This window comes from Rhea americana, unplaced genomic scaffold (assembly GCF_003343005.1).
Source record: "Rhea americana isolate MKP2758 unplaced genomic scaffold, rheAme1 scaffold_205, whole genome shotgun sequence".
NCBI classification, from domain to species: Eukaryota; Metazoa; Chordata; class Aves; order Rheiformes; family Rheidae; genus Rhea; species Rhea americana.
In genome coordinates this window covers 106,538-120,406 of record NW_028186206.1, presented here as the reverse complement: position 1 = coordinate 120,406, position 13,869 = coordinate 106,538, and the positions used below count along the sequence as shown (strand labels likewise).

Here is a 13,869-nt window from a genome sequence, read left to right as displayed (position 1 = left end):
CTGTAGTATGTCTGGATTTTTTTTTTTTTTTTTAAGAAGAGATGTGCAACTGTCATGCTTACAGGGCATCATAGAATGTTTTAATTATGGTGTAGGCACAATTGCAAATGTGTCAAATATTTTCTTCTTTTTTTTGCAGGGAAGAGTGGGTGGGGATTTTTGCTTTTGTGCTACATCTATAATTATAGAATATAAGGAAATATCTATCTTTAATAACATGAAAGACTTAGTTATTTGTATTACTTTAATAGTGACACTGACTTTGTTAACTTGTCAGCTTTTTTTGAATGCTGACAAAGAATTCAACCTTTTCTGAGCTCATCGAGGCTGTAGTTTCATGATAGGTTGGTTTTGTGGTGAAGCTGGTTTACAGCTTGAAGCTGGCACCAACTGCCACACTGGAAGTCGGGCTGGTGAGTTGATCTGGGCAAAAAAGAACATTGCAAACATGCATAGTTATTTTTAACATGGATCAGCTCATTGAACTCCCTAAGCTCATATCAGCTGCATGGATGGCTTCGTAAGCGGTTGAAGGGAGAATAGTGCACTGTGGCATGAGGGTGGGACTGAACAAGCAGGAGGAAGACAGGAAGGAGCTTTGGTGCTGAAATGAGTATTTCTTAAAACCATGGCCTGAAAGTATTGACTGCAAAAGGAGATAGATTTGTATGATTGAATCTAGGATCTAAGAAATACTATATGAGTTTAGAGTAGAGGGGGTTTTCAAGACCCTAAGATTATGAAATTATAATGAGCTTTATGGCTGTCCATTCACTAGATCTTTGAACTTTAGATTGGTAAAGTAGTTTAGTAGAGTGCTTCCTGCTTGGTATTTGACTAAAAGTAGCTATACCTTTTCCTGAGATGGATAAATTCAGTGATGATGTAATAGATGCATCAAATTGGAGAAAGTATTAGAGAGGGAGAGAGAGATGGAGGGAGGCTGATCCATCATTGGCTTGCAGATATATTGGACTAGCACCATCTTCTGAATGTTTAGTACATTACAGCTGTATGTCATCACTAAGGCATTAGAGGACATTTAAAAAATTCAGTTTTGAATGTCAGTAATCATAGTGCTGTATTATATTTGTTTACACTGTGCTGAGTGTATAAAATAGTTAAATTAAAACAAAGCATACCTATAATTGATTTCTTTGTCCACTTTTTAAATCTATGTCCTATAGAGTAGATCCAATATCATAAGAAGGCAAACTATTATGTAACAAAAGTTATTTATTGAAATCCAGAAGCTAGCTGCTAGTACTTTAACTACACTAATTTAAGGTATTTTTATGTGATTTCTGTAATTCTGATAATATAATTTCATGCTGAATTATAGAAGAATTAAAAATTAAAATTTTTCTGTCAGCAAGCTTTAGTTCAGAGTGTTTGCTTGGTCTTTAAATAAGATACAGTAAAGTTTAGAAACTATTACCAAAAGTGTTAATCTGTAATTATAAAAAAGGTATATTTTTTGAAGTTAGAAATTTGAATAATAATAAATTTGAAGAAATTTATTCATCTGGATGAGTTCATACAAAGATTTGAAAATATATATTGCAGTCACCATAGTGTTAAGAACATTCTCATAATATTATGAATTAAGTATTTTATACTTTTCATGTACTATTTTATGAGGAGTAGTGGTATATTTGAGAGAAAATGCAGATTCTAAATAATGTAACTTTTTTATTGAAAGTGTTGTTGAAATATTGGTAATTTGAAAATGAAGTATCTTTTTAGACTTTTGTTCTGTGTCTGTGTGTATGTGTGTGTTTACTACATAGAAAAATGATGGATCCAGAAAGTGAAATATTGTATTCATTATTCATAAAAACTTTTAAGAATGTGAGAAGAAATGCTGCAACTAGAATTTCAGAGTTACAGAATAATTATTACACATTTTTATGCTGTATAGTATTTGAATTATGTTACTTGATTAATAGGATTACTGTCCTGTGATATTGTCGCCCTAGTGCTACTATTATAGTAGCCTAATTTCACTAGACATCTCATTTTCTAAATGCTGATGTGTTAGAGTGTGCCTGACAGGACTAGAATTCCAGTCTCTGTAGGATATACTGTTGCTGAGTATCCTGGATTATGATTTGTGTTGAGTAAAGATGGACATGTTTTGGTTTTTCAATGTGGTTCTAAAAAGTAAGTCTTTCCTAACTGCTCTTGTACTGTACTGGTCACTATGATTGCTTAGTGATCCTTATAACTGAACTAATACAGCAAGAAAAATCCAACTGAGGATTTTCTGCAGTCTCAACCATTTTCTTGTTTCTCGTTGTCTCTAGGAAATAGCTATTAAAAAGATGTTTGAGTCCAAATTAACAACTTTAACTTGATAAGGAAGTGAAACTAATTGTCTTCAAAATTCTCATTGGCACCAGGATTAGAAAGCCTGAACACAAGTGTTAAAGAMGACCATTTGGTGCATAAAGCAATAAATTCACAGTTCAGCAGAACTTCATGTGATCTTAGGCAACGCTTTTGATTTATCTTTTGATTCATAGTTCATTTTTCCATCTGTAAAAATAAGGATAGTATTTTTTTTGCCTAGTCTACTGGGAAAAGAATCAGTCAGAAAATGATCTGTTAATAACTGTGAAGTGCTTATAAACTGTGGTGATACAGGCCAGGTAAGACTCTGGCTGTCTAGATGAACAGCAACAGTGAACAAACTGTTGTCTTCCCAGGTGTGGTTTGTAATCTTAGGACACATTTCTAATAGCAGAAGTTAAAAACTAATTAACCAAATGTGTGAAATCAAACTACATTAAAGCCCTATATGGATGATGCTTTTGAAGGATAAAGTAGTATTAATTTGCTTTAGCTTAAGCTAGGCTGTTTATTCTCCATACCAGTATGCGCAAAAGCATTRCATACCTTCATTCACACCTTCACTTGACTGGTTAAGCTTACCATAAGAGATGGTTTGTTCAGGTATGTGCGCTGCAGACGGTAAACAGAGATACATGGTAAATCTATCAGCATGAAGGTGTGTGCTGCTGCACTCAGATTAGTGCATTTTAAGTTAACTTGGTCATCTCTTTGCTATGGTGCTGTCTGCAGTATAGATGCATCTTTAATGTGCTTAGTCACTTGAATTGCAGAATGAGGAGAGAATGACAGGCTTGACACATGCCTTTCACTCTCCTCTCTTGCTTTCTATGTCTTGGTGATATCTTTTTAAAAAGCGAAAAGAGGGAGATTTGTTCCAGTTAAGTTTTAAATCCAAGATAACATTAAAAGTTAGCTCCATTTGTATATTTGTTTTGATAATTCTATCTTTTCTGAATCTTCTCTTTTATGCCTAATCCAGATGTTTGTGGAAGCAGAAGTATAGATGTATAAGAGAAGGGATCACATTCTAACCATCAGGGTAATGTTTGTCTGTTTAGTCAAATGATGAATGGTTGCAAGAATTTCTGCCAAGAATTTTTTGAAAAATGAAAATGGGAAATGTCTAGCTGAGAAAAAATATTCTTATATTCTCCTTAACTATCTCTTCAAGCTGTGTAAATCAGTTAACTGTGTCATCCTAATTTTTAAAAGAAACTTGTGTATATTTTCTTTTTTCTTCAAAAGAAATGTACTTTAGATATGTAAATATATATGCTGCTTGTATCTGTGAAGGTTAGCGTATCTTCCTGAAAACAACTATCATCTACCAGTCATTCTATATGCTTGCTATTAGGCTGGAACCCAGCCACACTGTTCTCCATAGTTAGATGCAGCTGGTGTACTGAGATCGGATATTTGTTTCTCACTGTCTGCTATTTTTTTTTTTTTTTTTTAATACTGAAACCTGTTTTAAATCTTGGAAATACCTAACATGTCTTCTAAAGATGCACAAAAGACGACTATTTTTTCTGACTTCAGGTAATAAGGCTGTTATCTTTTATAATCTATTTAACAGTATTTGAAAATCACTTTTGGTATGGAAAGTTTTTATGTAGACAATATAATCTAAAAAATACAGCTACTTCTATAAAATACAAATCAAAGTGTAGCTCTCATGCTATATATATATTTATATTTATATTTTTAATATTTCTTATGTTAGAACAAACTATTAGCCTAAAATCATTAACCTAGCTTTATGGTGTGAATTATTTAAGAAGCTCATCATAGCTTTTATCTCTTTGTATATTATTCTTTTAGAGGAAAGAGAATTCCACATAGGCTTTGTACAAATAAATTGAGGCTCTTAAGTGGTGTGCATGCAAACAGGCAAGCCTCACTTCACAGTCAAGTCTGGTTTTAACTGAAGAGACTTGGAAATTGCTCACTTTGCATTTCCTGTGTTAGACATAGATTTTTCTTGTCTTTCTGTTACCCTGCAAAAATTTATCTCTTGCTTTTGAAAGAGCTCAGGTTGTAAATTTGGCATTCAGAAAGTTTTGTTTTTCCTGTAATAATTGACATTTTTGATACTTCTAATTTCTTAAAGAGGAGGAAGTGTTACAATGCTGTCTGTAAATTATAGGTGTTTTAAAGCTATTATTATTTTGCTTTCTGAAATCAATTATTTCCTGTTTTAGCTGGAGACGTTAAATATAGATGTTTAAATAGCAGCACCAGCTATTATGACTCCTTCTTAGCAAGTCTTCTAATACAACATTTGATTTGTTACTATATCCTCATAGGGAAGCATCAGCGGTAGAGTGTACATGACAGTGAGAAAGTAAACACATGCTTGCAATCAAATTAATGTATTTCATCTGTCTTCAACTAATAACAATCTGTCATGCTATCTATCTGAGAAGGGGCATAAACAGTTTATTTTGTGTTTGGAATAACTTCCTGGAGGTAGTTAATGTGACATGTAGTTTGTCTGACATGAGTATAACCAGATCAACACTCTAGATGTTTTCTTGATAACCTAAAAAAATTACTGAGAAAATCTGTACTGGAATTATATTTATATTTCATTTTGAGCTTCCTTAAATCAGAGTAGTGGCATAGTTTTCAGGACTTCCCATGAAAGTGTGTTCTTTTCTTGGCACTTAACACAGTTTTAGTGTGAGAAAAAGATTGAAAGTATTAATAAAAAATTAACTATAAAAATTGCAGTTTGTGCTCTGACATTAAGTTTTGAGTATTCAGCCTCAAAAGAAGTGTGTGCTGTAGTAATTTAAAATTACCAGATCAACTCATATTTAAAAAGCTAGGTAAAACTTAAAGGCTGATAGTACTGCAGAGAAGTGATTTAATGACTATCCAGTGCATTTTGTTGTTAAATTATTGATTATTAATTCTGCATATTACTAGTTACTCTTAAACTATATCACATAAAATTACTTACCCCAAAAGAACTTGTGTGTCCAATTAGAAAATGACAGTGCCCTTGCTTGAAATTCTAACTCATTCAAATATTCTTTAAAAATTAAGGCTTAATTAAATAGCTCCATAACTTAGTGGGAAAACAGTAGGTTACTGGTAAGCTGGGCAATAAAAAGCTAGAGGTTTTTTTTCTATTTTCTTTGGAGTGATGGCAGAAGTAGAAGAAAAACTGGGTAGTATTGCTTATGGCACTAGAGGCCTGAGAGGGGTTCTTTTTGGCCAGAGCTGTGGGACCTGCCAAACTATGTTCTGTTGAGGTGTTATGAGGCAGAGCTCTTTTTACAGACTAGACGTGATAAACCGGACAGTAAATCCTGCTATTCAATGTGCTTCCCTCAGTATGCATCATGAATTCCCTTTTACTCTAAGGGATAGTGGATATTTGGGCACATCTTAGGAAAAATCTCTTTTTATTCCTTTCTTTATGCACTTTTGCTTATGCATGGCAGAAGCAGAACCTTCACACTCTGAAATTAAACTGCATACTGAACACTGTAGACTGTCTGAAGATAATGCTGGGTAACAACACTGGCTTCAGCACTCTACTCGGTATTCAGGTGGTGCTAGAGCTAGTTCATTTGTAAGAACTCAATCTGAAATTATAGTAAAAAATAGAATGAAAAAGAAATTATCGTGTACAGCCCCCTTTTTATGACCCTGGAGTATTTTCAGAAGAGAAAATATGTACATAATTTTAAGCACATGTAAATCAAATTAATAAATTATTTAAGCATTTTACCTGTCATGTCTGTGTGGGCTAATCATGATAGCTCATTTTTTAAACATTATGTAATTGTATACCTTGTGTGAACAGCTGCAAATACTTTGCAGAAATATTTATATTTTGTTTTTCACAGAATACTACAAAAGCATATGTTTTTGTGCACTACTATATATTAATATAGATATTTACTCATAAGTTTAAAACTAGTCTTAATTATATTAAAATATGAAATTTTTATAATAGCTGATAATTACAAAACTAGATTGTTGTAAATTCATTTAGTGTTTGCCTAAATGAATACTAAAATTGCTATTAACACATGTAATTATCAATAAAAGGAAAAGTTTAGCTTAAACAGGAGAACTGGCCCTTCATGACGGATTACCTCTTTGTTGTTATGATAGCAAACTTTGAAAGGCTATCAAATTTGGGTGGAGAGGTGTCGCTTTGATAAAACTCTATAGACTATGTCTTTAGTGTTTCTTTTCATGCGTGTGGTTTAGCAGAGGGTTAGGTTAGTTATCGCTGGTGTAATCTACTGAAATGCGTGTATAGTGCCTTATAGTTTACAAGTGTAATCTCAGTGATCCAGGAGAAATGCCAACAAATATTAAACATTTGCACTCGCTTAACATACATTATGCATACTACTCTGCTGTTTATGCCACTTAGAACAAGTACTGTCACTATTTTTTCAGCTGCCTGGAAGTACCTGTACAAGCTATATGTTCGTGTTTCTCTCAGAATTATTTGAAAAAAAGATTCATGCAAAAAAGGACACTTTCCTATTTTTGAAAACTATAATTTTACATGGAGATTTCTCCAATGTTGCTATGAAAGAAAAGACTGGCAGCCTTGTGGCAAGGGGAGATAAATAGCATGGAAATCAGTCTTTATTTTCTGCTTAACAGATGTTCTTTTTCTTTTTCTTTTCTTTTCTTTTCTTTTCTTTTCTTTTTTTTTTTAAAGCATTTATGCTGTTACTGCTTTGGTAACAAAATAAACTTGCCACATTTTTGGGCGTTTTGAATGGTTACAAAAAGACAGCATTCATCATTTGACTTATTGGTGATAGGTATTTTAAAATGCTTACTGGCTTGTTTGTACCAATTATGTTACTCTAAGTTGTTACACGTTTTATTACTGTCTTTAGTTTAAGGTGATGCCACTGTGGAATTTGATACCACCCTTTATTCCTTGAAGTAAACTCTAGTGATCTAATAAAGTTTGTTCTAGTTTATTTAATTGAAGTGGGTGAGCTCAACTAGTATTTAAACTGCTTGGTTTTCCACGTATTTATGGTTTATTAGAATGGAAATGATTGTCCCTGCATAGTGGTGCTAAATGGCTTGTTCCAAGCCTTTCCTATCTTAGAAAATGGTACTTACATCTAAATAGCATAAGAGAAACAAATTTGGCATTAATTTATTTGCCATTAGTAATTTGAGTCTCATGTCAAACATAGCAGAATTATTGAATCAAGACTGAGTAGCTATTCAACAGCTGTGTGCGCTGAAGTACCCATTTGTATTTTATCTAGCACTTCCTTTATCTTTCTATTCCTGTGCTGTTAGTCAGTAAAATAAAATTTCAATGACTTGCTCTTAATTTTTCTTTAAAAGTTATATTGGGATTTGACTTAGAATAGACTACTTATGCTGAGTCGTTAAGTATTTGCTCAGAATTTTTCTCACTGCCATATGGTTTGTATAGTCTAGCACGCAATACTGCCTTTTCCATTTTAACATAGCATTGTCTATGGACTTTTCACATTCAAAAGATGGTGGAAATGTTGTTTATATAAATTAACTGAAGATGTGATGGAATCAGATCTCTCTAGGCCTATCTTAAAACCATTACTTTGTCCCTGTCTTCCTTGAAGTTGCATTTTTTTTTYCTTTCTCCTCATAGCTGGCTATAATGGTATTTAAATCTTTCTCTTTCCATGGATTCTACAGTATTATTCTTACCTGTTTTTCATCTCATATCTTCAGGAGCTAGTCTGCTACTAGAAGGAGTATCTGTGGGATTTCTCAGGAGTGCCACAAGTTCTCTCCTTGGTTCTGTTTTCTTCTTCTCCCTCACTTGATCTCAAATCAATATTGAACTCTGTAGGTGAGGGCTTCCAAAGACATGAGAAGCCAGCCTTTTTGTGAGCCTTACCTACTTCTTTTGCCACAGGGAACCCTGGTCTGTGCTAGTTTCCCCTGGCAGGAAAGATTTGCACTGAAACCTTTGTCTGGGTTGGTAGAAATCCTGTCTAAATTCCAGAAGTTCCTAAACTATTCTTATTTTGTTAGTATCTCTGTGGAGTACCTGTACATATACACATACAGATCTGTTACTTACGGAAAAGCAGTTTCTCTTACTAGCTTTAACTGAAACCACTCTTCACACCAGACAACCCAAAAGGTGAATGTTTAATTTGATTCCAAAGAAAGGAAAAGTTAGGCTCTTGATTATTAAGTTAGAAACAAAGCTCAGAAGAGGAAGGATAAGACTGTGAATGATAGTTTGAGAGAATACTCGACAATTCTGTTTTTTTTTTTTTTTTTTTTTTGTCTCACCAACTTTTTGGTGCGTGTTCTGTCTATAAAAATGAAAAAAAAAGGGCAACAGCACATGTTGCAAGTGCCTCTTATTAGACAGGGACTTCAGAAAGGCTATGGAGATTGAGCTATCTTTTTCTGTCCTCATCAGGCTGATCACAGAAGCAATCCTATGATGTATTTCTTTTTGCTTATCTTCCTGATCTCCCTCTGCTTCTTCTCCTGATTTCAATTTTAATGTTGTTTAAGTACTCCATTTAATGCAGATATAGCAAGTGGTCCCTGCCTTGTCTGGGAGTTAGGAATGATATCGTATTCCTATTACATTTTAACTATTGTATTCCTTCTACTTTAACTGGTCTTCCTGTTGCTGCCATTCAAATGATTTAGAATTTTAGAAAACAGAGATTAAAGAAATACTCTGTAAATTTCTCACATTTTGTGATTACTTTAGTTTTTCATGAACACGGTACATGATTTTATTAATACAGGTGGCAGAGTTTATACCTGAGCACTTTGTCCAAAATACATGTTTGTAATATTTGTCTATTTTAGGGTTCCATTGTTTTTTTGAATGTTGTCTGTCTTTTTTTTAGACCAAAATCTTTGTGCCTCCTTTTGATATTTTCTTGTGGCTGCCTAGCCATCAGTTTAAATTCTTTAAATGGTCCATTAAAAATGGACCTATGAATTTTCTTCTGCCATTGCCATTTTTCAAATTCAGATGAGTAGGGTGGTTTTACCATCTGGTATGTTAGCTTCAGGCTGGGTGTTTCTCTAAATTTTCTTGTTCTGTCTTTATCCAGGCCTTACATATTCTTTCTTTGTGACTTTTGTTAAATGCATACTGTCATACCCATTATCACAGTTAAAACTTCGCAAAATTAAGATTTTGAATCTTCATTCCTGAAATTCTATTTTCTTGGCAAATGCAATCTTATTTAGTCATTTAAAATATCCTGTAAGATCATTTTCCTGCTTTGTAAAACCAAACTGTAAATATCTTTTTTTTTTCCTGTCATACTTGCTTTGCCTTTAAACTTTTCATGGCTCACGTATACCCTAGTATCATACTTTGTCCCAAAATACTTATTCTTGCTGTTAACTGACTCATAGCACAAGCCCATGTTCGCCAGCTATTGAAAGTTTCTTTTTTCCTATGGAATCCCTGCATTCCTCATAAACATCTGTTTAGAAAAGTATTTTTCTCTTCCAAATCTCTTCTTAAAGTCGTCTTTGTTTGATGCCTTCATAAAAGCTGGACAAGAGTTAATCTCTTGGTGTGAAGTTTGTCTATCCAACATCAATGTTCAAAAAAAAAAAAAAAAAGAGAGAGAGAGAGAGAACGCCCCAACCAACCAAAAACTACTGGAGGGTGATTAATTAGTTACTGTATTTCAGCTGATCTTCAGGAACTGTCTGTGATTGTGCTCTTAGCCTGTGGCAAATGCAAGGAAATTTGAGTTAGCATAGTCGTCTTTCATTGAGTGCAAACTGCAACTTTTTATAGTTAAATATTTATTAACGCTTGAAACCCCTTTCTTGTACTAAAACTGTGCCCTCTTTCATTGAGGGCTAATGTAACATGAATTGCCTTGCATTTACTGTGGGCTGAGAGTGTGCGCATGGACAGTTACCTGGCAGTTATCTGGCGTAACAGTAACTGTACAGTTCACAGCCAGCTGCCCGTAATTCAGAAGGCTCAAGGTGAAATAGACTCCTAAGTGGAGAGAAGGACTAAGAAGTAGACAAAATTCAGAAATACAATTTCATTTTCTTTTTTTTTTTCCCCGCTTCCCCTGTGTTAGGTTTTTGGTTCTTACGTGCTTTTAATTTCTCTACTATAGTAACTATATGCTCCACTGACAATGTTTTATTCTTGATATTTCTACAAATTAAAAATAGGAAGGAAACCTTTGAGAATATGTTTCCCAGTGTGGCAGAGGCTTAAAGGTTCATGTGTTTTCAGGAAGAAAATGCATGCTGTAGTGTTCTTCTGGTCTCTATTTTTCTTGGGGAAGAGAGGTTGAGAGAATTCTTTGCTTGTGTTTAAGGGCTTACATAAGCATGTCATAATATTAACAGAGATACAGTGTAAATGACACCRCTTTTTATGATTGTATGTATTTAAATTTATTTAAAATTTACAACTATATATAGGATATAGCTGAAGAAATAACGGTGTGAAATTTGAAGGTAGGGTTAAGGTTCCTTTAAAAGCTTGTAAAATAAAAATAAAGAAAATGTTTTATTTTTCCCTGAATAGTAACCTCACCATTGTATTTTCCAGGCTTCACTTAAAGCCTGCGGAGACTAAAAATAATAGTTAAAAGTTATACGGTTAAACAGTATACTGTATTTTATTCTTAAAAACGTTTTGACAGAGGCTCTCTTCTGGTAGTTATTTTTAAGAGAAAAAAAGTTAAACAGTTGATGTATTAACTGTATGAGGTTTTCCTAATGGTTATCGACTTTGGGATTTATCTTAATAAATGTCTTTGTTCTTCCTATTTTCTGTGAAATGAGATATATTCTACCTTCAATATTATGGAAAACTGTACTATAAACATTAGTGTTAATAGCTTAGTATTTTAGTCCTTCACAAATTAATGCCTGTGGTAACTGGATGATTTTAAGCCTGTTCTTATAAACAAGGCCTTACTGATGTACAAGGAACAGTAATATGTGGCAAAAACTTCACATTAATCAAGGTAAGCAGTATAAATGTGGTGTAGGAATCCCCTGTTAGACTAAAAATCTCCAAGAGAAAATCTCTAGAGCCTACAAATTAAAGACCTCCAATATCATTTTAAAATAAAGCCTTTTATGTAGAATGAGAGCATTTTTTCAGTTGATAATCAAATGACACTATTATGCAGGCTTACTAGATTTGCAAATTTACAAGTTTTTACAAGTCAGTTGGGTCCCTTCCTCAGGAAATCGGTTTAAGTTTTTTTTTCCTGTATTGACTCAAAGAGCCTAGTTGTCCTTAAATCCTTCTGAATATATTTGCCTTATAATTTGACGGCATTGAGTCAACACCCTTATAGGTACTGTAATGCAATAAAAAGAGAAACTGTTCGATATAGTTTCCAGTTACCTTAGGATCAGATTTGGAGAAATTGGAATGTACACAATAAAACCTGTGCAAGGCTTCAGTTCCAAGTTGGTTGTAAGCAACTAGTGCTTTTCAATGTAAAATACTGTTTGAAAATTTTGCCTTACTTCCAATAGGCGTATGATGGTAAGAATGAAAACAATGCATACAACTCTTGAAATAGAGCATTTCACTGTTTTTATGGTTTTCTGAGCCATGTTTTTGTGAAATTGAAAACTCCATGTACAAATAACTGAATGTTTTTACTCAGTTTTTTTAATATAATGAATAATTTTGCTCCACCGTACTCTGCAATAAAATTCTTTATAACTCATTTGCATTTTTTTCTTAGAGAAAAATATGTAGCTCCAGACATGCTTGGTGAACTCTACTTTTATTTTGTAAGAGCCTTTAGATTACATTGGAATATTCAGTATATATCATGCTCGCAAACAGAATGCGTGGAATGTAGCTCTGTCTCAGATTTTGTATGTCGTTRGTAGTAAAGTCATTGCAAGCTGCTTATCCAAAAAGGCATTTATCTTTTACTTTGAGTAAGAATTTATTGTATGTGATCATACAATTTAAATTATGATTTCATTTTAGTTTTGCAAATAAAATCTGATGTAATGGGTTGTTTTTCTTTTGGCAAAYGAGGATAAAAAAGAAAAACTTCTTTATATATGAAGAAAAAGATTGTAGCCGATGTGTTTCCAATTAATATTTTCTTAGAAAGATATAAATGAATAGGCTCAACTGTAGTAATTTTCCCCTTTTTTGTACTTATCTTTTAGTTGATTTGGAGCACATGCGCACAGTGAAAGTTGACAAACACCAACGATTTTGTCAGGAAAACAATTTCAGTAGCCATTTTGTGTCAGCCAAGACAGGCGATTCTGTAAGTAAGAAAAATAATCCTTAYAGATTTCTTTTTGTAGAAACCTATTATTCTGAACTGTGATGCAGCAGTTCAGTTGTACTCCACATGTCAAACCATTGAGAACTTTGGCAGCTACAGGTACTTTTTGCTTGCCTACTTCCATAATAAATGGAGCTTTGTGTGTATGTATGTCATGTATGTTCTTTATTAATGTGAGTATCTTCTCATCAGATTTGAAGTTTGAGGTATAGATTTTAATACGAAAATGGCCTGGCTTATCTGTCAGCTTGAGAAATCAGGCCAGCTGGATCTCCTCTTGCTGTCAGCCTGTAGGTAAATGTATTCCTTTGTTCTGGGTGAAGTTCTGTCTATAGACCACCAATATATAAACTTTCAAAAGTTGAAAAAGCGATGAGACCTTYTTGCAATGAAAACTTTTAATATGGGTTCTGAGCAAAGAGAGACCCTCCCTCTGCACATTTATTGGAATTTGAATACATTTTGTAATGCTTTACAGAGCACCTTTTTGAACAATCATTTGCCCCTGAACTGTCTGGGTTATTTATTGTCTTTGGAAGGACATGGAAGAAAAAGTCCTTTTTTTCAGCTGACTGTATCAGGCAACTTGTATTGTATTGTTTTGCTTGATATCTTTCATGTATTTAATGACATTGTTACTCACAATTAAAAAAAAATCTCCTTACTGTTACTTATAACAATATAATCTTTTGTATTATTAAATAATGAGACTTATGTTCAATTATATGGAAGTATAATTTTGTAACAAAAATGAAACCACTGGTTATTTTAAGAATGAAAGGTCATTTACTTTTGCAATGGACTGCCTAAGTTTATAAGGTATTATTTACTGTATAAAGGTCTAAGAACACTGCCATTAAAAATGCAGTGACTCTTGACTGTCCTTGTAGTTTGTTAAATCTGCAGGYATGGATTTTTCTTTAAACATTTGAAAATTCTGACTTTTGTGCTATAAACAGAAGAAAAATGCGTCTCATTCAGTGAAATGTGCATATGAAAAAACGTATTCCTTTTTCACAGAGATAGTCTTTTTTGAGAATTYGTAATAGGCAAGGTAGTAGCTCTCCAAAGGTCTATATAGTTAATATTACAAATGATTAATGAGTCTTTATTATGTTTTTGTGTTGATTCATGAATTATAGCAGCACTCTTTATGTACTTGTGTGTGTACATTGTCTCATTATCTGCTGACAAAAGATGATGTGAGGTATAGTTTACGATA

General features: G+C 33.3%; 1 protein-coding gene across 2 annotated transcripts in view; it reads left to right on the top strand.

Moving 5' to 3' along the window:
- RAB28 (RAB28, member RAS oncogene family) overlaps positions 1 to 13,869 on the top strand; it is a 64,840-nt gene that overhangs the window by 41,453 nt on the left and 9,518 nt on the right. For both annotated transcript variants that reach the window (XM_085304246.1, XM_085304244.1), the window contains exon 5: positions 12,523 to 12,626. In XM_085304246.1, coding sequence (XP_085160372.1) covers positions 12,523 to 12,626 — 104 coding nt within the window. The remainder of the gene's footprint in view (positions 1 to 12,522; positions 12,627 to 13,869) is intronic.